At 59.6% G+C, this 26,863-nt stretch overlaps 1 protein-coding gene across 9 annotated transcripts in view; it reads left to right on the plus strand.

Annotated features, from left to right (window-relative positions):
• The window catches only part of IQSEC1 (IQ motif and Sec7 domain ArfGEF 1), a 291,864-nt gene that overhangs the window by 126,757 nt on the left and 138,244 nt on the right, over positions 1 to 26,863 (plus strand). Inside the window, exon 1 of one of the 9 annotated variants that reach the window (XM_079122235.1) lies at positions 26,278 to 26,607. The exons of 7 other annotated variants lie outside the window; for them this stretch is intronic. In XM_079122235.1, coding sequence (XP_078978361.1) covers positions 26,585 to 26,607 — 23 coding nt within the window. In that variant the 5' untranslated portion in view covers positions 26,278 to 26,584. Of the gene's footprint in view, positions 1 to 26,277; positions 26,608 to 26,863 lie in introns of those variants that run through there. One more of the 9 variants, XM_079122237.1, reaches the window with a different exon arrangement.

The raw sequence follows: 26,863 nt of genomic DNA on the forward strand, positions 1-26,863 counted from the left end.
TGAACTCTCCAAAGGGAATTAGAGATAATGCAATGCCTGACGCTCATCTGTGGACGGGAGTGGTGTCTCTTCTCGCCAGCGACACAGTAAAATCTCACAATTTATAGGACACTGACTGAAGTATGTGGGAAGTCCTGCCCAGTACCAGGAAGTGAGTAGCTCTAAAGTGAGCCCCGCTTGGGTCCCCCCGCCAATCTTGAGGAAGCAAGACCCTAAAGGATCAGACTGTCTGCATGACCAGACTGTGACCAAGCTCAGCAGGATTTAGAGGAATACCAAAATACCCAGCGGGGTCAGATCCCCAGTGTCTGCCCTCCAGGTGACAAGTTTGCAGGCGTGAAAGGAAGCAAGAAAATATGACCCACATGCGAAGAAAAATTGATCCAAAGTGACGAAAACAGACGCGGATGCTAGGATTAGCAGAAAAGGTTATTAAAATAGTAATTATAAGGCATTCCAAACCTAAAGCAAACATCTAGAGGTTAAAAATACGAGAGCCACACCCTCCCTGCCTACGGTCACCCCACCCCGTTAAACCTTTCAAATTATTAATCCATCAAATGCACCAATCCGCGGACTAGGTTGCGGCTCACCTCTGATCATTTCTTGCACGGTTTCACGAGCTTTTGGGGGGGGCACCTTATATCCAAACCATAACACCTGAGAGGGTGGACCCCGGGGTAGTCACCCCACTTCCTAAAGCAGCCGGGGGACCTGAGCCTCAGGTTCTGCAGTCACTGCCTCAGCCTGGCCCCCAAAGCCCCCCTGTTGTAGCCACGTGCAGACCCTGCCTGGACGGGAGTCTCCTCTGGGGAAGGAAACTGTCGTTAGATCAGGGTGCAAACCCGATGCTGAGGCTCTGAAAGCTGCTGCACCCAGTTTGGAAATGAGTGGCCGTGACCCTGTTCCAATAAAACTTTATTTATATAAGCAAGCTGTGGGCCAGTATTGGCTCAAAGGCCGTGCTCTTCAGACCCTTGATCTATATACGCTAAGTCCTTTGAGTCCCCCGTGGGTGGAGGCCACAAGGATGGCAGGGACATGGTTTGAGTCCTTGCTTCCCGCCCTGCAGTGTGACCCCCAAGCTTCACCTCTCCAGGCCTGCATTTCCACAGGGGGACGCAAACTCGGGGATCTGCAGAGAAGACCTCTGTTACTTGGCCTTGCCTCTGGGAAAGGCCGAGGGGACAACCTGGGTGCACTGACTGGGTGCCACCAGACATTTCTGGTGGCCACATAAGCCACGTTTTCCAAAATGTAGAGGGAGCCCCTCTCAGTTGTATGGTGGCCCCTGACGCCAGCCAGCCAGCCAGCCAGCCTCCCCTGGTGGGGCTCGCCGTGGCCCTAGTGTGGTCCCTGCAGCTGCGGCCTCTGGCGATGCTGTTAATGTCCTCTTATTAGAAAAGCGAGGGGCCCAGCTTTCCTGCAGACGCTGTGTGCAGGTTCGTGATAAATCCCAGCGACCCACAAATCTCAGGAAAGAGTGCCCTCCCTCCCCCAGTGGACGCCTGTCTTCGTTGCTGCCTGGCAGTGACCTTCCAGGGCCTTCCTCGTTGAGCTGAGTGTCCAAATGGACCCGGCAAGGCTCAGGGGGCGTATCACTCAACATGCAGTCATCTTCCTAGGGGAAATTAATTCTCAGGGCTTTGAATGGTCCTTATTAAACAGAGAACAGAAAGTTCCAGCACTGGCCCTGAGGCCCGAGGGCACGCAGCACGCCTCTCGAGGGGAGCGTGAATGACCACGCTTCTGGGGTGACCTGGGGTCACCGACCGGGGTCCCCGGAGCTGGTCCAAGATTCCTCCCTCAGCGGAGGGAGTCAGGAGCAGCTCCGAGCACCGGAGGCGTGGGCAGGCCGCACCCGCACTCGGGAGATCTGGAAGAGGTGTGAGTCCTGCATTCCCAGTGCTGACCCGTGTGACCTTGGCAAGGTCTGTCACTCTGAGCTTCGGAGTCGCTGGCAGCAAAGTGATGCCAATGACAGGGACCTGCTGGGATATGCCCCCTTAGGGGACCTGAGCCAGCTCTGGCGTTAGCTCGGTGGGCATTGAGAAAGCATCCACAGGACGCACCACCAGGAGGCCCTCGGTGTGTCTCCTGGGTGAGGACCTCATCGGCTCTCGTAACCGTCACCCTCTCTTGCTCTGTCTGTTTCTTTTTGTGTGTGTGGATGGGTGCACCAGGGATGGAACCCAGGGGCGCTTAACCACAGAGACACATCCCCAGCCCTTTTTCTATTTTATTTAGAGACAGGGTCTGCTGAGTTGCTGAGGGCCTTGCTAAATTGCTGAGGCTGGCCTCCAACTTGGGATCCTCCTGCCTCAGCCTCCCAAGCCACCGGGATGACAGACGTGAGCCACCATGCCCAGCCAAGAATGGTAATTTTAAAGCAAAGAGATTTGAGCTCATGTCCTGATTCTGCTGCTTATTCCTGTGTGGCTTTTGGAGTCTCAGTTTCTACAGCAATAAAATAGCAAGAATGATGTTAACCATCCCCACAGGTATTGTAAGATTCAGGTAAATAAGACCAAAGAAGTATCTAGCAACATAGGAGACACGGGGTGGATTTTCCTTAAGATCAGCTTCCTAAGCAGATACAGGCCTAAATAAAAATAGGTTGCAAAAGAATCTTTTTATTTTTATTTTTTATTTTTGGTGCCGGGGATTGACCCCAGGGTTGCTTAACCCCTGAGCCACACCCCCAGCCCTTTTTATATTTTATTTAGACACAGGGTCTCCCCGAGTTGCTCAGGGCCTTGCTAAGTTGCTGAGGCTGGTCTCCCACTTTTGATCCTCCTGCCTCAGCCTCAAGCTGCTGGGATGACAGGCGTGGGCCACTGCATCTGGCTGTTGGTTGGTTTTCATACATTCACGGGTGGATTACCTCCTTCATTTCCACCGGCTCCATTGAAGTGCTAGAAAGATCCTGATAAAACCTGCCGGTTGATGCCCCTCCTGTGCTTAGCATGCAGCTCCCTCATTTGGAGCCCAGGATGGTGAAACCCGCGACCCCAGCCATCGGCCCTACTCCAGGGCCTCTGCCCTGACCCGTTCCTCTGCTTCCCCCGACATCCTTGGGCTCCCTGGCCTCCTGCAGCCCTGGCAGGAACGTGCTCACCTCCCGAGGCCTTCCCTGGACGTCTGTGGCACGGGTGCTGGTGCTGGGCCATCTGCCCTGGGTGCTCCCTGCTCAGCCTTGGGAGACGTGGCTTTAATTCGGATGGAGGTGACCGTCTGCTTCCCATCTTCCCCGGAGCCTGGCGGACGGTTCTGTCCTTCAGCGCGTGTCCTGATCTGGAGCCAGCCCTGGTCTGTCCCCCTGGTGTTCCGGAGTCGGGGTCGGCGGGCCAGGCTCACTGCCCCGGCCTGGAGGGGACCCCCCAGGTGGCCTTGAGAGGCGCTTCCTTCCTGTAGACCTGGTGCTAACCAGGCCCAGTCTCTGCTCCTCTGCACACCAGTCAGCACTGCCCACACGCAGGCCCCAAGTCCGTTGTCTTCCTGAGACAGTGAGCGTCCATTCTGCAGCAGCCTGAAGCCTGGGCAGGGGCATCTTGGAACACATCGGTTTCCGGGCGCACGCCTGCTCTGGGCCGCCCCCGAGACCATGAGCCCCTTCTCCCCTGGAGGTTCCCGTGGGCTCAGAGCCGTGCTGAGCCAGGGTCGTGTGTACAGTTGCATCTGTGCCCAGCCTCAGCCTAGCAAGGCCAACCTCACCTCCTCTAGCCTCCGATGCCTCTCCTGCGAAATGAGGAAAATAACACGGGCTCCTCCAGGTAGCCCCAAGGGCGGGCGGCAACACGTGTTTTCTGCAGAGGACCTCACAGTCTGTATCTCAGGCTCCGGGGACCATATGGTGTCTGTCATTCAGCTCTGGGAATGACTCAGCCCTCCACGGTTCCTAAATGAGCGAGGCCAGCCGCGTTCCCACTGAACTTCACTTCTCAAAAGCAGGGGTGGCCGGATGCGCCCAAGGGCTGCGGTTTAAATGGAGTGTCTAGGACAGGTGAAGAGTAAGGGGCAGCTGCTCTCTATGATGATGATGATGATGATATCTTCCTCTGGGATGTCAAGCTATGAGAAGTTCATATCCCAGCGAGTGGGGAGGCTGAGGCAGGAGGATCACATGTTGGAGGCCAGCCTCAGCAACTTAGCGAGGCACTAAGCAACTCAGCGAGACCCTGCCTCTAAATAAAATATAAAAAGGGCTGGGGATGTGGCTCAGGGGTTAAGCATCCCTGTGTTCAATACCTGGAACCAAAATAGAGAGAAAAGGAAGGAAGGAACGAACTAACTAACTCATGGTCCAAGGCTACAGGGAACGGGGAGCTAGCAGGCAGGAAGTTAAGCGTTTTGTTTTCTCCACCAGGAAGTAAGGTTTAAAGTAACCAAACTCTGCTAAAATACGTTCAAACCCCATCCAATCTATTTGGGGCTCCCTAGGTCCGTATTTAACCACTAATCCAATAGGCTAATTTCTCCGAGAAAAGAAAACCAGGACTCGACTTGCACCTGAGTCATGGCAGGAAGCCCAGCAAAAGCAATTTTGCCCTGTCTGTCCCCTGCCCCTTGGCATCCTGGTGTGCGTGTGCGTGTGTGCAGATTAACTCAGGGCCTCGTGTCTCCAGGCAAGTGCTCGCCCACTGAGCTGCATCCCAGTCCTTTTAAACATTCCACTGTGAGATGGTCTCTCTAACTTGCTCAGGCTGGCCTCCAACTTACAGTCCTCCTGCCTCGGCCTCCTGCGCGGCTGGGATCACAGGTGTGCTTCACCACGCCTGCCATCTTGCTGTCATCTGCAGAAACCATGATTCTGGGGGTCACTGGGTACCAGCAAGAACCATGCAACGTGGCCTCCTGCTCTGCCGAGGGGGGCCCCTCTGTGGTCGGCCTCCCCCACCCGCTGCCTCCCGGGCCGCCCAGGGATTACTCTCTTCATTGCTCTGCTCAACCCGGTTTCAGATTGCCTGGTACATTTTCCTAATTAAGTGTTCGCGCCTCCCAGTAGACTGTGAGTCGCTCCTCCTCAGGGAAGAGAAAGGAAGAATTAAGATTAATCAAGTGTCTTGCGCGAGCCTCGGGGAGGCATGTGCTGAGCCCAGAGAGGTTACTTGCCGGCCCAAGAACACACAGCTTTATAGGCAGAAGAGCGGAATGGGACTTCCCTTCCATCCTCGGCCCTCTTCTGTCCCAGGTCTTAGCTTCCCTGGAGAGCCTCGGATTGTGGAAACGGAGAGGCCTGGGCTGAGCGTACCCCTCCCCCGCCAAGCCTCAGCTTCCTCATCCGCCAGCTTGGTATAGTGACAGTCGCCATGTATAAGGGGGTTCTAAGGATCCAGGGAGGGTCGGCAGGGACGAGGGACTGAGAGTCTTTGTCCTGTCCCTTGGGGGGTCTGGGAATGCCTTCCAAGGACCATGCCACAGCCCTGCCGGGCGAGCAGAGCGTCCTGGGGTCCCTTCCTCTCCCCGACCCCAGCCAGGCATTGGCCAGGGCCCCGGCAGAGCCACAGGTCCACGTCTCATCCGGGTCCCGTCCTCCCCTCCATCACCTTTGGTCATGACGGGTGGTTGCCCCTCGTCTGCTCCCGCCTGGAGCCAGACTGTCCCCCACTCTGCCAGGAGTCCGGCAGCCACACCCCCGGCCTGTGGCCCGCTTCTGTCATCCGCCGTGTGACAGGTTTTGGCACCAGTGGTCACGGGAGGAGCCCGGAGCTGGTCTGGCCTGTCTTAAACTCTGTCTCGGTCTGTTTTGCGTTGCTATGATAAAAGGCCCGAGGCTGGGTAACTTGTCAAGGAAAGAGGTTTACTGGGCTCGTGATTCTGGGGTCTGGAATGTCTACAGGCATGGGGTCGGCACCTTCCGGGGGCTCCCTGGCCGAGTCACAATAGGGCGGAGAAGCCGAGAGGAAACCAGCCACATGCAGAAGGGGCCGAGGCCTGGGGCGGCCTTGCTTTTGAACTCCTGCCCTCGGGAGAACGAATCCAGTCCCAGGGAGGGCGCAGGCCGGTTTGCGAGGGCAGAGCCCCCGTGACCCAGTTCCCCGGTACGGGCTCCACCTCTCGAAAGCCGCCGCCCCTCAGCCCGGCCACAGCGAGGACCACGCTTCCAGCCACGAGCCACGGAGGGACAACCCGCCTGGTAGTGGCTCCGTGAAGCCTCCAGGCACAGTGAGGGTCTGGGGAGTCACCTTAGGCCAGGGCCACCCGACACCTGGGCCTGCGACCTCCCGCCCTTCCTCAGTCCATCAGCATAGACTTTCTTTAAAACGTTAAAAAAACTTTTTTTAAAGCGACATCGGCAGAAGCAGATTTATCACTAAAGAAGCTCTAGCTCGGACTCCTCCTTCCTCGGGGCCATTTTGAGAGAAGTAAGGGGACAATTTGCAACGGGATCCACACGGGCAAAGCCTTTTCTATTTCCTCCTTTTCTCTTTGAAATTTCAATGGAATGAAACTGTCCTCACATCTGTTCACGTTCTTGTACAACCAGCACTGCCCCCCCACCAGCAGAACGGCTTCACCTTCCCAAACGGAAACTCTGTCCCTAGCAGACAGCGACTTCACCTTTCTCCTGCCCCAGCCCCCGACACCCGCCATTCTACCTTCTGTCTCTATGAACTAGACTCTTCCGAGGACCTCCTGGGAGTCCTCACACAGCATTCGTCTTTCTGTGACGGGCTTATTTCGCTTAATGTCCTCAAGGTTCATCTGGGTTAGAACAGGTGTCCGAATGTTCTTCCTTTTTCAAGGCTGAATAATATTCCACTGTAGGAAGAGACCACATTTGTTTATCCCTTGGTTCATTGATGAACACTCGGGTGGCTTCTGCTTTTGGGCTATTGTGACTCTTGCTGCCGTGAACATGTCTGGGTTCCTGCTTTCGATTCTTTTAGGGTTCTACTTAGAAGTGGGACTCTTGGATCCTGTGATCATTCTGGTTTGACTTGTTCGAGGTTCCGCCATATTGGATTCCACAATGGCTGCCCCGTGTCCTCTTCTCGTGGACACAGGAAGGGTTCCCAGCTTCTACATCCTCGTCAACACTCACCCCTTTGGTTTTTTGAATCGTGACTTGTGAGGTGTTTTCTCTGATATTAGTGCTGTTGGGCCTCTGTCCTATACTCATGGGTCACTCCTGGGTCATCTTTGTAGCCGTGTCTGTTCAAGGACTTTGCTTTTTATTCGAGTCGTCTTTTCGTTGCCAGGTTTTAAGATTTCCTTACATAGCTGAGCTTTCGTGAGAGAGAAAAATCCATGTTTTTTTAATTTTTCACTTCAAAAATTTTCTTTATATGTTCTTTTTAGTCATCCGTGACAGCAGAGTGCATTCTGACCTGTCACACACACATGGAGTATCACACCCCATTCTTGTGTTGGGACACGATGTGGAGTTTCCCTGGTCGTGTGTCCATATATTCATATGAAAATAAAGGAAAGTTCTGCCCTATTCATTTTACTGTCTTGCCTATTTCCATCCCCCTCCCTTCCTTCCCTTCCTTCTCCTTTGTCTAATCAATAGTACTTCTGTTCTTTCCTTCCCCACCCTTACTGTCGCTATCAGAGAGAATATTTGACCTTTGGATTTTGGGGATTGCCTCATTTCACTTAGCATGATAGTCTCCATTTCTATCCGTTTACTGGCCATGATTTCGTTCTTCTTTATGGCTGAGTAATATTCCATTCTGTATATGTACCACAGTTTCTTCATCCATTCATCTATTGAAGGGCAGCTGGGTTGGCTCCATAGCTTAGCTGTTGTGAATTGGACTGTTATAAACATGGATGTGGCTGTGTCCCTGTAGTGTGCTGGTTTTAAGTCCTTTGGGTATAAACCAAAGAGTAGGATAGCTGGTCAAATGGTGGCTCCATTTCTAGTTTTCTGAGGCTTCTCCACTCTGCTTTCCAGAGTGGCTGCCCCAGTCTGCAGTCCCGCCAGCGACCTGCGAGTGTGCTTTCCCACGTCCTTGCCGGTCCCTGTGCCTTCAAAGCACACACACTTTAAAGTGTTTATATAGCCCATTTTCTCCCTTAGTGACGGAGCGTTTGGTGTCCTATCCAAGAAGTCAGCGCCCAAGTCAGCGTCCTGAAGACTTTCCCGCGTCTCCTCCTCTGAGTTACGTCACCCGTCCTCTCGCCCTCGGGTTGCTGAGCCACTTTGAAGTCACCTTTGCTTGTGGTGTGAGGTAGGGATCGGCCTCAACCTTTCCCAGGTGGCGTGCCGTCTCCACAGCGCCACCTGCTGGAGGCTGCCCTTCCCTGCCTCCAAGGCCCCCCAGGCCCTGCGTCTCTGAGCCAAGTCGCCTTGCAGCCCGCGGGGCCCATGTGCTTGCGCCCTGCCCGAGGCCCCGTTGAGCGCTCTGGCGGAGCAGGGCGAGCACCTCGGCCCCTCCTGCACCCCACCCGGCCCCTCTTTCCCTCTTGTGGTGAAGCCGCGGTGGGGCAGAGCGCCTGGGGCGCCGGCTCCGTGGAGTCCCCGGGTGCAGCAGATCGTGGGGAGAGGTGTGCCTGGGGCTCAGGCAATGGTCGCTCACCCCGGGCACGAGCGTGTACGGCTGGCGAGTGGCAGAAGCCCTTGGTCACAACACCGCCTCATCTGGTGGCCTGGGCTCAGGGCCACAGGGCACCTGCAGGGGCCGTAGTCTGGGGCATGCACCCCCTTGGTGAGCCCCACCCTGGGCCCTGGCCAGAGATGCAGCGACGACAGGGGCCCAGGACGTCCCAGCCGCCTCAGGTCGGCACGTGCACCTCTCTCCAGTGAGCCTGCCTCAGGAGAACCCTGGGAACCCTGCCTGGCCCCCCCTTGGCCAATGTATGGGGTGCAGATACTGAGGCACTGCACCCTAAGACCCTTGAGCGCACACCCGTCGTCGGCCTGCTGTCCCAGGGGCCACATCTAAGAGAAAAGCAGCAATGGTTCACTAAGTTCACGCACACGTGGTGTTGCTCGGAGGCCTGCGGGCGTGCTCCGTCACCAGAGAGCCCTCTGAGGCCAGGCGCGCCAGGGGCACCTTGCGGGCTGGAGTGAGGTGGCTGCAGACCTGGCCTTCACGGGGAAATGTGGCAAAGGCCAGCATCGTGCACGGGAAGGGACACAGTGGGGAAAGCGTGGCCTCCTTCTGAGGCAGGTGTCCCCACACCAGGCGTCCTCCTGTGCTCTGACCCTGGATCAGACTGTGTCAGCTCCCAGGGCGGCTCCAGGGGTCCGCCACCACCGACGTGGGGAGCACGGCTTGGATTTCGTTGGACTCCACCTGGTCCTTCCCAGAGGCCTCTGATTTTTGGACAGCGTCTTGGGGAGAGGTCCTGCTGCCCCATGGTCACCAGGGGCAGCCTGCTCTGCCTCCTGGCAGGTTCCCCACCACGGTTTCCTCATCTGCACAGTTTCAAGAAGTGAGGACTCGCTCACCTACTCGCTCTGCGAACAGGCTGACTGTGTGCGTGATGGAAGTGACGAGGGCCAAGCACCCAGTCCTCGCCTGGTGGAGCCCACAGGCTGGGGACACAGGGAGGGAAGACTGGGGTGACGCATAAGCAGAGCAGAGCCAGTACAGCCCGGGTTCCAATCTCAGCCCCGTGACTCAAGCTGTGTGACCTGGGGCAAGACGCTTCACCTCTCTGTGCTTGGGTTTTCCCACCTATCCACTGGAGGTACCTCAAGCACCCACCTTGGGGATTTTGAGGGGTAAATGAGATAATGCAGTGAAGTCCTTAGAACAGTGCCTCACACCCAGGGCGGGTCCCGAGTTCGGGCAAGGACCGCGGCTCATTCAGCAAGGGTTTATTGAGCACCTACGTTTTGCGGCAAGCTGGGGAGGGAGCAGTGATGGACAGGGACACAGCCCCTGAACCGGGCAGCCCCAGGTGTGGGAGGCACCCTCCTGCGCGTCAGGCCCCGCCCCTTCCGCCTGCGGCTGTGTTGCTGCCCCTCCCCTCCCCTCCCCCTCCCCCGCTGGCCAGGCCCCCCAACCCCCCAGCCGCTGCCCTGGTCTGCAGAGCTGGAGGCACAGGTGAGGTAGGGGCGCCCCAGGAGCGTCGGAGGGGGTTCACTAACACGGTGCCTGGAGGTGGATTTATGGAAACAGGTGGGAAACCAGTGGAAGCCACTGGTCTGCATCAGGGGCAGCCAGAGGACCCGAGGCCCAGGTCGATGTGGCCCTTCCCTGAGATGGACTGCGCGGCAGGGCAGCTGGGGACACGGCCAGGAGGGGCTGAGGCGGGGCCTGAGCATCTGGCAGGCATCAGACTAGGAGCAGGGAGCCCCTGACGTCCCACCCTGGGGGCTGAGGAGCGGACGCCCGAGCCAGTCCCCAGCTGCCTGCAGGGCCAGCTCAGCACCCGTCAGGTCTCGTCCCCTCTGGAGGCTCCTGACTGCCCAGGTGGCCCTAAGAACTAAATGCCATGATCGGTGGGCAGTGGCGGCCTCCGTGCTCAGGCTTGGGGACACATACGGGAGCAGCCAGGATACCCCCATCGCACTCTCTTGCAGCTCTCACGTAAGCGCGTGTTGTGAGAAATCACAGTCCTTACTGCAGGGCCGGGCGCGTGGCTGCCATCCCAGCAGCTTGGAGGCTGAGGCAGGAGGATCGCCAAGTTGGAGGCCAGCCTCAGCAACTCAGCGAGGCCCTGTCTCAAAAGGGCTGGGAAGGTGGCTCAGTGGACAAGCGCCCCTGGGGTCAGTCCCTGGTACCAAAAAAAAAAAAAAAAAAGGAAAGAAAGGAGAAGAGGCTACTCATATTGTCACAGGGTCCAAGCAAGGCACATGCCTGGAAGGAGCAGTGTGCAGCCTGCGCTGTGTGGGGACCCCGGGGGCAGCAGACGGCCCCTCCCGGGTGCCCCGCCTGCACTGCTGTGGCTCTGCCCCTCTCCACCCTGCCCACCTCTTCATGCCCATTCTCAGCCAAACAAACTGAGGCCCCAGAAGAATAGCCACGGGCAGTGCCCACAGGGCTGAGCAGTGACGCTCCGCCTCCCGTCCCCCGTGCCTGTCCTCACACACTCCCCAGGGAGAGCGGGCGGCGTGTCCCAGCGCCAGCCTCCCCAGTGTCAAGGTCCCTCTGTCCTGAAGGGCCAGCGGCTGAGCCCCGCCCCTCCCCTCCCCCCGCTGGCTCCTGACGCGTCCCTGGGGCTCCCCACGGGGAAGGAGGCGCCTGGGCCCTGCCGAGTGATTCCTGGGCTTCCTGAGGGTTTAGCTCTGAAACAGCAGATGTGAAGGGGGCCCCATGTGCCCCCCAGCCTGCGGCCCCAGGAACTGCGGGGCTTGGACAGCAGCGGCCCCTGGTGCCCCCGCCTGGGCCCTGCAGGCCTCTCAGGGTCTGGTTCTGCTCCCAGCCTGCTCTCCTGCAGCCTGTCCTCTCTCTGTCCCCGACCTCTGTCCCTCATGGAAGCTGGAGCGCCCCGCACAGACCCCAGCCGCCTGACTCCCCCTGCCCTGCTGGCTCCCCCATCGCTGGCCCTCCAGCACCCTCCCCTGCTGCCCTGCCTCCTTCCGCCCTCTTCGCAGCACAGGGCACTTGGAAAGGCACGGATCACGGTGTAAAATCCAGACTCCTCCCAGCAGCCTCCCTGGCCTCCCCACTCAGCCTCCTCTCACTCCATTCTGTCCCCGCAGATCTTTTAGCACACTGCTCTGGCTCCAGGGCCTTTGCACTTGCCGTTCCCCGAGTCTGGACCATCCTAGCCCATGGCCTCCCCTGACCTGTCTTGCTGCGGAGTCTGACCACCCCTCTCTCCTCTTCGTAGCCTTGGCACCCTCTCCAGGTGTCCTGCTGCGCAGCTGTTGATGAGGTTGCTCTGTCCCCAACTCCTGTGGCAGCAGGAACTGTGGTCCCGCTTACTGCGGGGTCCTCCTAGACAGGGTCCAGGGATCACCTGTAGAACTAACGCCTGGACGGAGCGGGGCACCCGCGAGAGATCAGCCAGGAGCCTGGAGGCCTGGCCTTTGCAGGAGTTACCAGGGTGTGTGTCCCCTGACCACTGGTCTGAGGGTCAGTGGCCCTGTGGTCTCGGCCCCTGGCTCTGTCCCTGCCTCCAGCTCTGAGCCGAGAGACATCTTGGAGGCTGGCCTGTGTGTGAGGCACCCCCGGGTAGTGAGCCCTTCATCCCAGGACACTCGAGGGTGAATGTTCCCCAGGCAGATGACGAGGGGACAGTGTGGGGAGGCAGAGGGACAGGAAGAACGTGCCACAGAAAAAGGAGAGGTAGCGGGCATGGTGACCCATGCCTGAAATCCCAGTGGTTCAGGAGGCTGAGGCAGGAGGATCGCAAGTTGGAGGCCAGCTTCAGCAACTCAGCGAGACCCAGGACCAGATGGCCCTGGGGCTCCATCTCTGGGAAGCCTCCTTGGGCCTGAGCTTTAGGAAGGCAGCCACCAACCTCACCCCAAGGTCCTCTCTACCCCAAAGCCTTCCCTGCTCGCAGCCTGTTCCCCTCCCATTCCCAGCAAAGCAAACCCATGGATGGAGGAGATGGCTGGATCCCCGGGCCCAGCATGTGCAAAGGCCCTGAGGTACAAGTGTACCCGCCAGGTCCCAGGGCAGAAGGGGTGAGGGGAGGGTGGAGGGAAGGACAGGAGGGGGTAATAGTTCAGCTGGTGCAGCCCCAGGAGGACTGGCCCTCGCTCTGAGTGGGGAGCCTCTGGGGGCAAGGACAGGAGTGGGGGACAGGGAGGCGGAATGAGACACGGCCAAGATTTCCCCCTCTCCCCACCCCTCAGTCATGGGGGCAGGGATGGAAGGAGGCAGGTGAGGGCTGGTGGTCCCTCCGCCACAGGGAGCTCGGCTGATTCCTCTGCCTGGCTGGCTGTCTGTCTCTCTCCCCGTTTATTTTCGCTACTACAAACTGAACTCAGGCGCTCGCCACCACGGAGCCCATCCCCCGCCCTTTTTGTGAATTAAAAAAAAATTTGTGACAGGTTCTTCCTAAGGTGCTCAGGGCCTCGCTAAGTGGCTGAGGCTGGCCTCCAACTTGTGATCCTCCTGCCTCAGCCTCCTGAGTCGCTGGATTGACAGCGGGTGCGCGTGCACCCAGCTTTCAGTGGTATTTTCTAACTCTCCATTTCCCTCCAGCTCCAGGCCTTTGTCCTGCTGTTGCCTTTGCCTCTGACGCTCTGCCCCAGATATTGTCATGGCTCTCACTGTGACCCACCTCCCTGCCTCCACAGGAAACCCTCGTCCTGCTCCTGGCCTTGCGGATTCTTACTGTCCCGTGTGTGCGTGTGTGGCTAGACTGCTCCCTGTCTAGGGTGTATTTTTTTACTTGTTGTCTAACCTGCCAACGAACTCCTATTCATCCCTCAAAACCCACTTTGCACGACCCCTCCTCTTTGGTGCTTTCCCAGCACCAAGTCAGCTTCTTGTCTTCTAGGTGCCAAGAAATACCTGATTCTTTTTTAAAAAAATGTTTTTAGTTGTTGACGGACCTTTATTTAATTTATTTATTGATTCATTGCTCTGTGGTGCAGAGACTCGAACCCAGTGCCTCACACCTGCTGGGCCAGTGCTCCACCCCTGAGCCCCAGCCCCGGCCCCAAATGCTCAGTTCTGACTAGATCTTGCTCGACCCAGTCGGTGCACTTTGTTGGTCGGGGCTTGGTGACCTCCCTACAAAGAGTTGGGGACCTTGTTTTGTTGTCTACCCAAAAGCGTGGCCACACGTAGTAGTTGCTCAGTAAATGCATGTTGAATAACTAAAGGTGTGCTGGGGTCTTCTGGGACCCCGTACCATGCCCGAGTTCAGGGTCACATGAGGCCATGAGCCACCTTAGGGTCCCATCTGGGGTTGGCTGTGGCCTCCAGAAGCCCCCAGCATGCCTGGGGCACGGCAGGTTGGGGCCATCCAGGGGCAGATGGACATGTCCCACGACACCACGGCGTGGTCACTAAGCGCAGAGGCGGACGCCAGCCTTCCCCGGTGACGAACGGCTGGTGATTAATGTTGGGTCTGCACATCGTTCATCAATGTAAAGTCGAGTGCGCAGCCAGAAGCGATTCCAGGAAAAAACCTGCTCAGCCTGCGTGCGCTCCTTCCTCAGCCGCCACCAGCCTCCCAGCTCATTAAAATGTAGAGAAATAAAAGGCCTCAGCTCACGGGCTTCGCAGGGGGAGACGCAGAGGGAGGAGGGTGCGGCTGTGCGGGACCGGTCCACAGCGCAAGGCCCGGCCGGAGCCGGGACACCAGCAGGACAGGGAGGGCCGCAGGCCGCCAGGCAGAGTCCAGCGGCCCCCTGGATGCAGTTGGGGGAGCAGAACTGGGCTTCAGGCCGTGGGAGGAGCCAGTCACTTCCCTCTGACCTTGGCTTTCCTCCTTGGAGTGACCTAGGATGGTACCAGAGGGCACAGTACGTGCTCAATAAACGCTGACTATCTGCCTGTCATCCGAAGGCCCTGGGCTAGTCCCTGAGGGCAGCCAGGCTTGCGTCCAGTTCGCTGCCCTTTGCCAGGACACTCTCTGAAAGCCCCAGGAGGCTGCTGTGCCTTTGCCGTGTCATTGCCTCTGGGACTGTGCTTTCTTCTCTTGCTGCCGCCCCCCCCCCAACTCCTATGCGTCCTTCAAAACCCACCTCACACAGCCCCTCCTTTGTGCTACCTTCTGATGCTAACTCAGCTTTGGTTTTTTAGTTTGTTTTTTGGTACCAGGGATGGACCCTAGGGGTGCTTAACGGCTGAGCCGCATCCCCAACCCTTTTTATTTTGTATTTGGAGACAGGGTCTTGCTGAGTTGTCAAGGCTGGCCTCCAGCTTGCAATCCTCCTGCCTCAGCCTCCCCAGCCGCTGGGCTTACAGGCGTGCACCACGGGCTCGGTTCTTTGTGCTATTCCAGCCCAGATCACAGATGTGGCTGCCCAGGCAGTGGGACCCCGGGATATGGAAGGGCCAGGGTGGCCACGGGGCTCATTTTGCTCCTGGGAGCTTCCGATGAGTGAATGCAGCCTAGCGAAGGGACGGGCGGACAGATAGGGTCCCTGGCAATGGCGCGCCCATCCAGCGGGCCCTGCGCTCCTCCGCGGCTCTGGGATGAAGCCCGCCCCGCCCCCATTCTTCTGCCAACGGGCCCCATTGTCCCGCGGGCCCCGCCCCCTCCCTTCCCGGGCTCAGCAGCCGCAGCTGCCGGCCCCTCCCGCTCCCCTGCCAATCAGACCCCCATTGTCCTGCGACATCTGCAGGCTCTGAAAATTGCCGGCCCGACAGGCAAGCTCAGCATCCTCCGCGGGAGGACGTCCCAGCGCCTTTCACGAGCGCTTGTTCCTAAAAGGCTGGTGATTGCGTCCTCAGTGTCCCCACCGGGCCTACCCAGAGCCTGAAGTGGTGGCAGAAAGAGCCCCAGATGGCTGAGGGGGGGAGGGGCTGCAGCGATTATCCCTGAGCAGGAAGCGGGAGGCATTGGATATGCATGAGGTAGGGAGGCTTCTCAAATGTCCCCTGCCCGGTCCATCTGCCCCCCGTGCTGCGGTGGCCCCCAAGCCGGCACTTCCCGGATCTAGTGGGCGGCAGCGCCCCCTGACGGCCGGTTCGAACCCGGGCAGCTGCACCCCACCCCAGGGCTTGCGATGCTGGAGGTCCGAGTGGACCTGAGCATTGAACGCGTTCCTTGCGGCGCACCTCCCGGGAGCTGGGAGTGACCTTGCCGGCTCAGCCCAGCCCAGGACCATCCCAGGGCAGGGGTGGCGGCAGCTCCCGGGCCGCTGACCTGAGCATCTTTATTGAAAGGCCAAGTGTGGAGAAGGGAGGGGACTCGGAGAGAGGGCTTGTGTTCCCAGCCCAGGGGCTTAAACTAAGGGATCGCGATCAAGACCAGGTAAGAAACTGCAGCCGGGCCCTCCCGCCCGTCGCTCAGGATGGGCCCTTAACCGCAGCTGGAGTCATTTAGCCCGCGTTCCAGAACCACCTAAACGCATCCCCCATCTGGGAAGTAGATTGCACTCTGTTCTCCCCTCTGCTTCTGAGTTCCCAGCACAGGCTCAGAGAGGGTGGTTGCTCTCTGAAGGTCACACAGCCCAGCAGGCAGCAGGGATCCATGAGCAAAGACCCCAGAAGGTTTGGTTTCCCGAGCCACAGGGTGAATTTGATCCCTGCACCCCTCTGCCCGGCAGTGCGCCCACTGACAGCCCCCAAGCCCTCTGTCCTCGGTTTCCATATCTGTTCTGTGGGGGGGGGTAGTTAAGGGTGCCTCACACGTTCACCCAGGGGAGGTGCCAGGCGCAGGGCCGGGCATGAGGTGGCAGCAGGACTCCAGGCTCACCATCGTTGGATTCGACGGCCCTATGTGTAGGAAAAAAATTCTCCGGCTGTGTCTTCTGCAAAGGTCCCAGGGCTAGCCCTGCACAGTGGCGCATGCCTGTCATCCCAGTGGCTCAGGAGGCTGAGGCAGGAGGATCGCAAGGTGGAGGCCAGCCTCAGCCACTTAGCGAGGCCCTGAGCAACTCAGCGAGACCCTGTCTCTAAATAAAATATAAAAAGGGCTGAGGATGGGGCTCAGTGGTTGAGCATCCCTAAGTTCAATCCCCAGTAACGCCCCTCCAAAAAAAAAAGAAATGAAAACAGAAAATTTCTTAGAATATGGAATGATGTCGTTTGCAGAAAAATGGATGGGATTCAAGAATATTATGTAAAGTGAAATAAACCAAAGTAGCCAGGCATGGTGGCACCATGTCTGTCATCCCAGCAGCTTGGGAGGCTGAGGCAGGAGGATCGAAAGTTGGAGGCCAGCCTCCGCAACTTAGTGAGGCCCTGAGCAACTCAGCAAGACCCTGTCTCTAAATAAAATATAAAATGGGCTGGGGAGGTGGCTCAGGGGTCAAGCACCCCTGGGTTCAGTCCCAGGTACCAGTCCCAGGGCTGGCTCTCATCGGCCTGACTCAGGTCACATGCCCATACCTGGGCCAATCACTGTGCATGGAGGGGTCTGACGCTGCCCTTGGCCAGGCTGGGTCACCTGGCAGCCCTGGACCTAGAGGGTGATGGGGAGGAGAGGAGGCCCAGCGGAGTCCCAGGACCTAAGACACCCGGGCAGGGATGCGGGGCAGCAGATGTCACCGCGCCCGCTTCAGCGTCCCCGTCCTGGGCCGACCTCCAGGCTGGCTCTACGTCCCTGTGCACCCTGGTCCAGGGCCACACCGGTGCTGGGTGAGGGCAAGAAGTGTGGCAGTGACACAAAATGACCTCCTGTCCGTGGCACCCCTGGAGCGCGGGAGCCTGGTACCCGGATGGAGCCCCTCAGTGGTGCCACGGGGGGCGCCGGCTCCACACCTGGGAGCCCAGCCGCATGCTGGAGGGGCCACGTGCCCAGCTCGGCAGGCAGCCCAGGTCCCCTGCTGTCCCCAGCCTGGCTGGTCTCCAAAGGCTTGATCGCGGGGCAGTCATTCGTGACCGCCGGGTGTCGCCGAGTGGCCGCCTGGGCACACCTACTGTCTGGGCTTTGCTCAAGTAACCCGGGCTCCTGAAGTGCCACCAGGGAGTCCCACCCGGGGACAGGGTGTTGGGGACCTGGGGGGTCAGAGGGCCCCCCGAGAAGTGACACGAGAGCCACAATGACCCAAGGGCCTGGAGCAGAGAGGGCCCAAGCGCTGGGGCGTGGCTGGCCAGGGCGCAGGGCCTGGGGCCCTTGGTGGCTTATGTTCTCAGCAAGGGGGCCGCTGCCACCGGGTCCGGGCTGGTGGCAGGCACCGCGGAGAGCACGAGAGACGATGGAGGTTATCAGAGACAGGAGGGCGTGGCCGAGGGGACAAGGCCCGTCGTGCAGCGGGGACGCCCCGGGCAGCCTGGGAAGGGGCCGGGTGCCCGGGGCCACTTGGCTTCCGTGGGCACAGGACTTGGGCTGCTGCGGCGGCGGCTCCACGCTGCCCTCTGCTGGGCTCCCTGGGCGTGGCACCCCGCGCCCTCCCGCGGTACCAACCAGGACTTTCCTGAGAACTGGGTGGGCGGACCCCAGACCTCAAAGGCTCATTTTTCTTTTCTTTTAGTAGCGGGGCTTGAACTCAGGGGCCCTCAACCACCAAGCCACCTCCCCAGCCCTATTTTGTATTTTATGTAGAGACAGGGTCTCACTGAGTTGCTTAGCGCCTCACCTAGTTGCTGAGGCTGACCTCCACCTTGCAATCCTCCTGCCTCAGCCTCCCGAGCAGCTGGGATTAGAGGCGTGAGCCACTGCACCCGGCTCATGAGATCATCCTTCCTTCCCCTGCTAGACCTTCGCTTGCTGCTTAGCCAGAGGCTCAGGGATCTTCCTCCTCTTCTGAGGAAGTCTGTTCTGACCCTGATGGCACAGAATGGCTTGATCCTTGAAGGCTGCCCTGGATTTCCTTCTGATCTGGGCCCTGCCCTTTGTGCCTCAGGACTGCAGAGGGCCTGGCCGCCTGGCTCCAGGCTGGGCCACCCCAGTGGAGGAGCAGGACCAGGAATCCACACCAAGGCAGTCAGGGCTGATGTTCAGCGGACACATGCCTGTTGTGCTAGTCAGTTTTCGTCGCTGTGACAAATTAACTAAGGTGAATCGCCTTATAAGAAGGGAAGATTCATTCTGACTCATGGTTTCAGAGGTTTCAGTCCTTGGTCACTTGACCCTGTTACCTTTGGGTCTGTGCTGACACTGTCCGTGATGGCAGAAGAGGCCTGTTCACTTCATGGAGGCCAGGAAGCAGAGGGACAGGATCCAGGTCCCACAGTCCCCTTTGTGGGCAAACCCCAACAACCTAACTTCCTCCCACTAGGCCACACCTCCTGAAGGTTCCACCACCTCTAGGTAGTGCACAGACTGGTGACCAAACCTTTAATACATGACTTTTGGGGGACACTTGTCCAAATTATAACACCTGTTATTAAAACATTGAAGAGAACCGATGCGATGGCACCCACCTGTCATCCAAGTGGTTCAGGAGGCTGAGGCAGGAGGACCGAAAGTTGGAGGCCAGCCTCAGCAACTCAGCGAGACCATGTCTCTAAATAAAATATAAAAAGGGCTGAGATGTGGCTCAGTGGTTAAGCACCTCTAGGTTCAATCCCTGGCATCCCCTCCCTGTGGCCCCTCCGCTTAACGCACTTCTGGCGACAGGATGCTCACTCACCCGGGGCCCTGACGGACAGCTCTTGTCTGCACAGAGACCAAGTCATGCCCTCCTTGACATCCCCCTGCTGCTGCTGGGGTCACCTCTGCCGTCAGCGCAGCTACGTGCTAGCCGAGGGACACGGAGCACAAGTTGCTCAGGGCCTCGCTAAGTGGCTGAGGCTGGCCTCCAACTTGTGATCCTCCTGCCTCAGCCTCCCCAGCCTCTGGGATGACAGGCGTGCGCCCCTGTGCCCGGCTGATGGAATGTCATAGGAACATATTTGTGCATATGAAGCAGCCTGCCTGCCGTAGAAAGCTTGAAAAATAAAGAAAAAGAGAAAAAGGCCGATCAGGAATCCCAGCACTCCCGCGTCTCGGCATTGGCGTTTCCGGAGGTCTCTCTGGGTGCGTGTGACCTGCTGCCTGGATGCTGACTGTGCGCTCTGGTCACCGGCCCTCATGAGTGTCGAAGCCTGAGCCGCTCCTGGTGCTGGGGGGTGGCAGCGCCGTGACAATGTCTGAGCACGAAGCTCCGCCTGCCGGCTCTGGATCCTCTCCTGCCGGCGCCTTGTCCTCCTCTCAGCTGCTCGGGGAGGGGCAGGCCTGAGCCCCCGAGGCAGCACAGCACAGGTGGCAGATCCCGGAAAGGCCCTGCAGGCAGGCGGCAGGGCTGCAGCAGAGCGGCCCCAGGCTGAGTGACCTGCTCCCGCCCGGCCGAGGCCCCCGGAAGGCCCAGGGCCACTGCAGAGCGGGGCAGGGTGCCCAGGGTTCCTGCCAGCTCTCCGGCGGCTCCTCCTCTGCTTCCTCCTTCAGTGTCCTTGTCCCCGACCGGCCCTTCCTCCTACCTCCCCATGAGGGGCCCCAGAACCTGTCTTTTCCCACCCCACCCCACCCCCACGCCCAGGCAGAGCGTCCCCTGCTCTCCCTGGTAAGGTCCCCACCACCCCTGGGTCCCCTGGTCCCCTAGCTTCTCGCGTCTCCCCTCCAGGCACCCCCAGAAGGGATCCGTGTAATGACAACCTGCCAGCCCTCTCCTCTGCTCCGAAAACCCGCCATGGCTCCCCAGTGCCCTCAGTGAGGCCCACGCACACGGCCGGTTGGACCTGGGCAGACCCTCCACTGCCTCACCACCTCCTCGGCTCACGTGTGCCGTTCCGCCTGTGAGTCACACCTGTCCCTGCGAGCTTTCTGTCACCGAGATGTCTGCTGAGAGCCACCTGGAGGAGGAAGAGGCCGTCCCGGTGGCAGAGCGTCCCGGTGGAAGGGCCTGGCGGAGGACAGTGCCTCGGAGAGGCACCGGGAAGGACGGAGGGACAGAGGGAGTGGACGGGAGGAGCCAGGGACAAGGCTGTCCCCCCAGGCCGCGCCCCGTCTGCCGCAGTCACCGCCTGGGAGTCCATCAAGTGGATCCACCCGCCGGCCGATGTGGGCAGGGACCCCTGGACGTGCCGCGGGAACACAGGAGCGCTAGGGACAGCCTCGTCCCTCCTGGACGCTCCGCCTGCGCCAACCTCCTCCGGGAAGCCGGCCTCCCACCTTGGACCCCGGCAGCTGCACATGGCACACGGTCGCTGTCCTCCCATGGTGGCCCTGAGGATCTGCGGCATGCCCTCCCCCACGGGCACGGGGGTCCAAAATCGTCAGATGGAAAGTTCTAGAAGCGAGGCCCACCTTCCACTTCGAGCCCTGCGAGGAGCGCCGTGGAATCCTCTCCTTGCGCCCCGGCTATACATCCGCTACTTTCCTTTTAGCTACTGCTAGTGTCCGTGCCTGACTCACACATGGAATTTTATCACAGGGATGCGTGTTTAGGAAGACACACTATGCGTAGGCTTTGCTCAGTTTTTAATTTTTTAAAAAATGTGCATTTAGTTGTCGGTGGAACATTATTTTATTTAATAGGCAGTGCTGAGACGCGAACCCAGGGCCTCACATGGGCCAGGCAAGTGCTGTACCCCTGAGCCCCGACCCCCAACCTATAAATAGGGTTTAGTCCTACCCTTGGTTGGAGGTGTCCACTGGCAGTCTTGGGCCAAACCCCTGTGGAGAAGTGGGACAGCTTCTCTCATGACCATGAGAAGGTATTAGAGCGCTAGGCTGCAGCTAGTGGAAAGCCCACTTCCAACTGCCTTGAATGAAACAGGAATAGCAGCTGATAAAACTGGTAGGCTTCAGGCATGGCTGGCTCCAGGGGCTCTGCTGATGACGGAGAGATCCACCTCTCTCTTCCTGTTAGTCTGGCTTCTCCATTCATCCATCGCCTTCCCAAGCAGGCTGTCTCCTCATGGGGGTCCCACAGAAAGTGCCAGCTCATCTGAACATTCAAGTTCAAGTTCAAGTTGGGTCGGTTCTCTCTCAGTGCCCAGCTGTGGTCCTGTGCCTGTTCCTGGCTCCATTGGACTGAGGTGGGGCAGCCACCCTGAGGAACAAGGGCAGTCAGGCAGACAGCAGTGCCATTTTCCTTTCATGACCACGTTTATCCGGTGGTTCACTGGTGTCGGGAAGGGACCGCCCACTTCAAGTCCGCGATTTACAATTGCAACAGGACATTTGTTTCCCATTGAAAGCTGCTCCATTGATTTGTTTCGGAGGGGTTTCTTGTTACTGTAGCATGACTCAGCTTCAGCTGACTCACACGTTTCTCCAGTGAGTTTTTTTGTTGTTTTACGTGGGCAAGTTTTGGGCAACACCGATTCTGTTTTTTGTTTTGGTTTGGTTTTTGGTGTTGGGGAGAAAATCCCTTTAAATTGGGGGCGGGGGGAGAAGAGATATTAATTCCGGACAGATGACAGGAGGAGTCTGGGGGGACTTGGGCACAGCCCCCTGCTCTGGTTGCAGCCTCACAGCTGGAGAGGGAGGGCGGGAACCTTAACTCCAGGGCCCAGTCAAGTTCAAGGCTGGGAACTTCCCAGCGGCCCAGCCTGGCCCAAAACAGGAACGGCGCCCACAGTTGCTAACGCTCAGAGGACACGGCTGGACCAGGCCTGGCCTGACTGCTGGATGTGTGTGCCCTCATTTGATGCCACCTGGAGGTGGAGGTGCCCTGTGACAGATGATGGAGCTAAGGGTGTCACCTGCCTGAAGTCCCACCGTTGGTGCCCGAGGAGGCTGAGGTCTGGGTTTTTTTTTGTTTTTGTTTTTTTTGCTTTTTTGGTGCCAAGGGTTGAACCCAGGGGCACTTAATCCCTGAGCCACCTCCCCAGCCCTTTTTAGATTTTATTTAGAGACAGAGTCTCGCTGAATCGCTCAGGGCCTCACTGAGTGGCTGAGGCTGGCCTCCAACTTTCGATCCTCCTGCCTCAGCCTCCCCCAGCCGCTGGGATCACAAGCGTGCACCCCTGGGCCTGGGTGCCTGATGGTTTCAACTACCAGGCTGTAAGGCTGCTGAGGCTGCAGGGTTTGGGTGGAGCCGGGGAAGGGAGAGGGCACCCCGTGCTGAGGGAAGGAGCCCTCAGACCCATCAGCTCTGCTCCAGCCTCATGGGGCTGGGGCAGCGGCACCTCCTCCCCTTCGGGTTCCCTCCTGCTCTGCTGCCCCAGGAGCCCCTCCCAGGCTGTGGACAGGGCAGGAGCCTGACCTTCTCCTCCTGCGCCCCTGCAGAGGCCCCATGGGTTTGCAGAGAGCGTCGCGCCCTGGGCTTCCTGCGCGGGAGGGGTCGGAGGAGGCAGAGGCGCGGGGGGGGGGGGGGGGGGGGGGGCCCTCGCCCCATCCAGGGCCCAAGCCACGCCTGCGACGAGAAGGGTCCCTGACCTGCCGGTCTGTGGCCGGATCCCCGACTCAGAGCCAACGCGGGCAGGGGCCTGGGGCGGAAGGGGACCCACCATTTGCTCCTGCCCCCGCGACATTCCCCAGTGGCCTGGGGAAGGTTCTAGATGGAGCAAACCCTTGAGTTCGCTGCGGGGTGGGACCAGGGATGGGTGGTGAGGGGCACTGCAGAGGCAGCCCGCCCCCGGCTTCCCAGGCTTCCAGAATGTTCCTCACGCGCCTTTCTCTTCGCGGGTGGCGGGGTCTCGGGCCTCTTGGTGGATCGTAAAGGCTTCTTAACATCCTCGAGGTAGGGCAGCGTTTTTCAAGGTGCAGGGTCCGGGGACCAGTTCCCATTTTCTGTAGGCTGAGAGGACATGCTCCAGACGGATGCCCGCAGATGGGGAGGGCAGGGCGGTCTGGGGGAGCATAGGTGTTCATGTCAATTTTTTTATTTTGGGGGGTACTGGGGATTGAACCCAGGGGTGCTAACCACTGAGCCACATCCCCAGCCCTTTTTCTATTTTATTCAGAGACAGGGTCTCGCTGAGTGACTGAGGCTGGCCTCCACCTTGCGATCCTCCTGCCTCAGCCTCCCGAACCGCAGGGATGACAGGCGTGCACCCCGGCGCCCAACGGGGGCTCATGTTATTTGTGCGGCTCAGATTTTGTTTCCCTGCTGTCAGGCTTCAGCAGTAAGGACACAAAGTGCCAGGACTTGAAGGATTTGTGACTCTTATATCCGAACAGACTCAAAGATGACGGCTCTGGGGTTTTACCATCGGAAAGCCAGCTGGTAGGGGGTGGCAGAGCCAGGAGTGCCCTGCTCCCCTGGGGTCAAGGTGCAGTACCCCTGCCTGGGAGGGCTGGGACCTGCACATCTGTCCCCACCCTCACCCTGTCGTCCCTCTTCCCACAAGTGGTTGGGGACAGATGGCCTCAGGCTCTGTGTGAATGTGCCTGAAGGCTTTGCCACTCGGAATCTTCCAGTCGGGGGAGCAGGCGTACTGGGTAAGTGTCTCCACAGCCTCAAGTGGCAGGTCCCTTCTCCCGTTCCTCGGTGACGAGGCCGGGGTGCGGGTATGTCCTGGAACTCCAGGGTGACAGGCGTGTCTGGAGCTGGGCTCACCCGTGCCGGCAGCTGCGGAGCTGGCCAGTGGGCCATCCGGGCCCAGAGCCCACCCAGAGGGGCAGCAGCCCCCGGCAACGCCAGGCAACCGAGAGAGTCGCCTCCCGACCCTGGCCTTGGACCCGCTCAGGACCTCAGGCCTCCCATCCGGGCGGCTGGCAGACCACCTGACCCTCGGATGCTGATGGCAGGAGCGTGGGGAGGTGGCCGGCGAGAGGCCCCCTGGAGGAGTCCCTCCGTCCAGCCTCTGTCTGACCCTGTCACTTCCCGGACGGATCCATCAACCTGGCGGAGAGCCAGCAGGAATCTGAGCCTGCGGTTGTGGGGAGCCTCCTCGTGCACACCCCGAGAGTCAGAAGCCAGAACACGCAGCGCCCGCCCCAGTTCATCAGGGAAGGTGCCGGAGAAGCAGTGGCCAGGCAGACGGATGTCACAGCCCCCAGGAGCAAGAGGGGAAGCCCAGGAAAGGGAGGCTGGCGCAGACTGTCCTCCCTCCTTGGCCTCAGTCTCCGCCTCTGTAAAATGGGAATGAGCATAGGACCCCCCCCACCCCCAGCCGCTGGGACCTTGCCGCCGTTCAGCCTGAAGCCGACACACCCGCCCACCTGATGGCGATGTTGTTATTCAGATCTCGTGAGGCAGGAGGAGGAGACACGTGTCAAGCCCACGGAAACATGAATCATGCATGTGACAGCATTATTCTTGGGGACGGGGCCAGGCCGCAGGAAGGTTGGCCACTCCTAGACGCACCTGCAAATCAGGAAGCCAGGGACCGTTCTGAGTGATCACCTGGGCCACCGGCTAGCCCAGAGGAATGAGGTCGTAGCCCTACCTTGGCTCCCTCTTGGCTGTGCAACTTCAGGCACATTGCTCACCCTCTCTGATGTCCGTTGCTTCCACTGTAAAGGACCTCAAAGACACAGCGTCACTCCTTCTCCTGACATTCAGGAGACTCGAATGTTTAGGGAGAATGGGAAGAAGAGACGAGAACTGGCCTCTGAGCTGGGATGAGGGCCTGAGCATCCAGCATCTCATTTATTCTTTCTCACATATTCCTCCGCCTGAGGCACCTTTGCAGTTGGTTAAGAGGCAGGACTCGGGGTCTCACCACCCCGCAGCACTGGGGGACTTGGGGCCATTGCTGGACTTCCGGCTAAGTGGAAGATGCCGTACCTCTGTGGTCCTCAAGAGGATTATAACGCATAGCAAATTATCATCATATATACCTCTGAGTTAGGTTTGAGATTCCTGATTTGCAGAAACAGACAGACTGGTCAGATAATCAGGTAGAAAGAGCGAGGCCAACGGGTGAGAAAGATGATTCTGGAAGGGGAGGATGGATGGGCATTTCTTGCCCCTACACCTTGGGGCCTATATCCACCCAGTTCATTTCTGCCCCAGGGCCTTGACACAAGCTCTTTCCTTTGCCTGAAACGCCCCTCCCCTCCATCTTTCATTTCGGGGGTTCTCAGCCTGTCTGAGCCTGACCACCCCCATCTAATGCATGACCTCTCCACCATGCCTTCCTCTCTCCCTTCCTTCTCCATCTCTTCTGCTTATTTACATCCCGATCCTGTTACACAAACTTATATATTTGATGACATGAATATTTCCCATCTCCCCCTCAGAACGTAGATGCAACGAAGGGGAATTCTTTGCCTGCCTCCTTCATGGTCGTGTTGGTCATCCAAAGACATCCCTGGCGCACGGGAGACGCTGAGGGTCACGGGCAGGAGGAATAGACGCCACAGTGAAACCTGAAAACTCACCCGGTTTGACCCCAGATCCCTTTAGGTCCTGCCCAGCACGTGGGATAACTTCTGTGCCATCTGTTAGGCAGACACGGTGTAGGGGAAGCCCTCCCCCACCCCGGCGACGTCGCTCTTAGGATCCCATTTTTCACAGTAGCACCGTCAAGACTCCCAGGCGACAGACCAGTGCCTTGCCAAGATCTGATGGCCCTCAGGGGCAGAGCCAGTCTTGGAACAGGCCTGACTCCAGGGCCCGAGCTCAGTGCGCTTGGCGTCGCCTGCGTTTCGGTGCCAGAGGTGGAGAACCAGCCTGGAAAGCCTGGTCCGGGTCGCCCGCGTGCCTTCCAGCAACAGATTTCCAGGTTTCCAGCGCGGGCCGCGAAGGGGCCTCTGCGCGCTCCCGGCTGCGCGGCGCGGGGCGCTCGGCCGGCCGGCCGCGGGATTGTGCAGCGAGAGCGCCGCGGGCCGGCCGCGCCTGATGCTGCGGTTGCTATGGCGACGAGCGCCTCGGCGATTGGTCCAGCGCGGCCGCACTCGGGGCTCCGCGGGAGCGGGATGCGGGAGCCGCTGCGCGCCCGCCCCTCCTCCGGATGCTGCCAGAGCGCGGCGGGCGCAGCACCCCCGCGCGTCCTGCCCGCTCCTCCCCGCGCCCCGCCGCCCGCGCGTGCGGGAGGGGCGATCCCGCCCCGGCAGCAGGGCCCAGGTAGCAGCCGGCCAGCCGCCCCCGCCCAGCCCGGCCACCATGGTGACTCGACGTCTTCGCAGGCTCCCGGGCACCGCCGTGTGAGCCCTGCGCCCGAGGACCCCTGGGGAGCTCGCCGCCGCCGCCCGCGCGGCTCCCGGGCGCCCGGCTCCCGCTCTGCACCCCGTCGAGCCTCCCCAGCCAGGAAGGCGGAGAGCGAGCAGGGGCCGCGCACTCGCCAGCATGGCCTGCCGAAGACGCTATTTGTGAGTATCGGTGACAGGTCGATGGCCGCAGCCCAGGGCCAGCGGGGCCGCAGCTCCGTCCCTCTGGAGCGAGGGGCTGCGCGGGGGAGGGCGCGGGCGGGCCCCCTGCAGGGCGCTCTGCCCCTGCCGCAGAGGTGTCTGTTGGTGACCGCGAGCAAAAGGCAATTACTCAGCAGGTCTGGCTCGACTGAAATGCGTCTGGCGCCGGGACCAGCTGTCCCCTTCCCAGTCCATTCACAGAGTCCCCAGACCCAAA

The sequence above is a fragment of the Sciurus vulgaris genome, assembly GCF_902686455.1.
Source record: "Sciurus vulgaris genome assembly, chromosome: 19".
NCBI classification, from domain to species: Eukaryota; Metazoa; Chordata; class Mammalia; order Rodentia; family Sciuridae; genus Sciurus; species Sciurus vulgaris.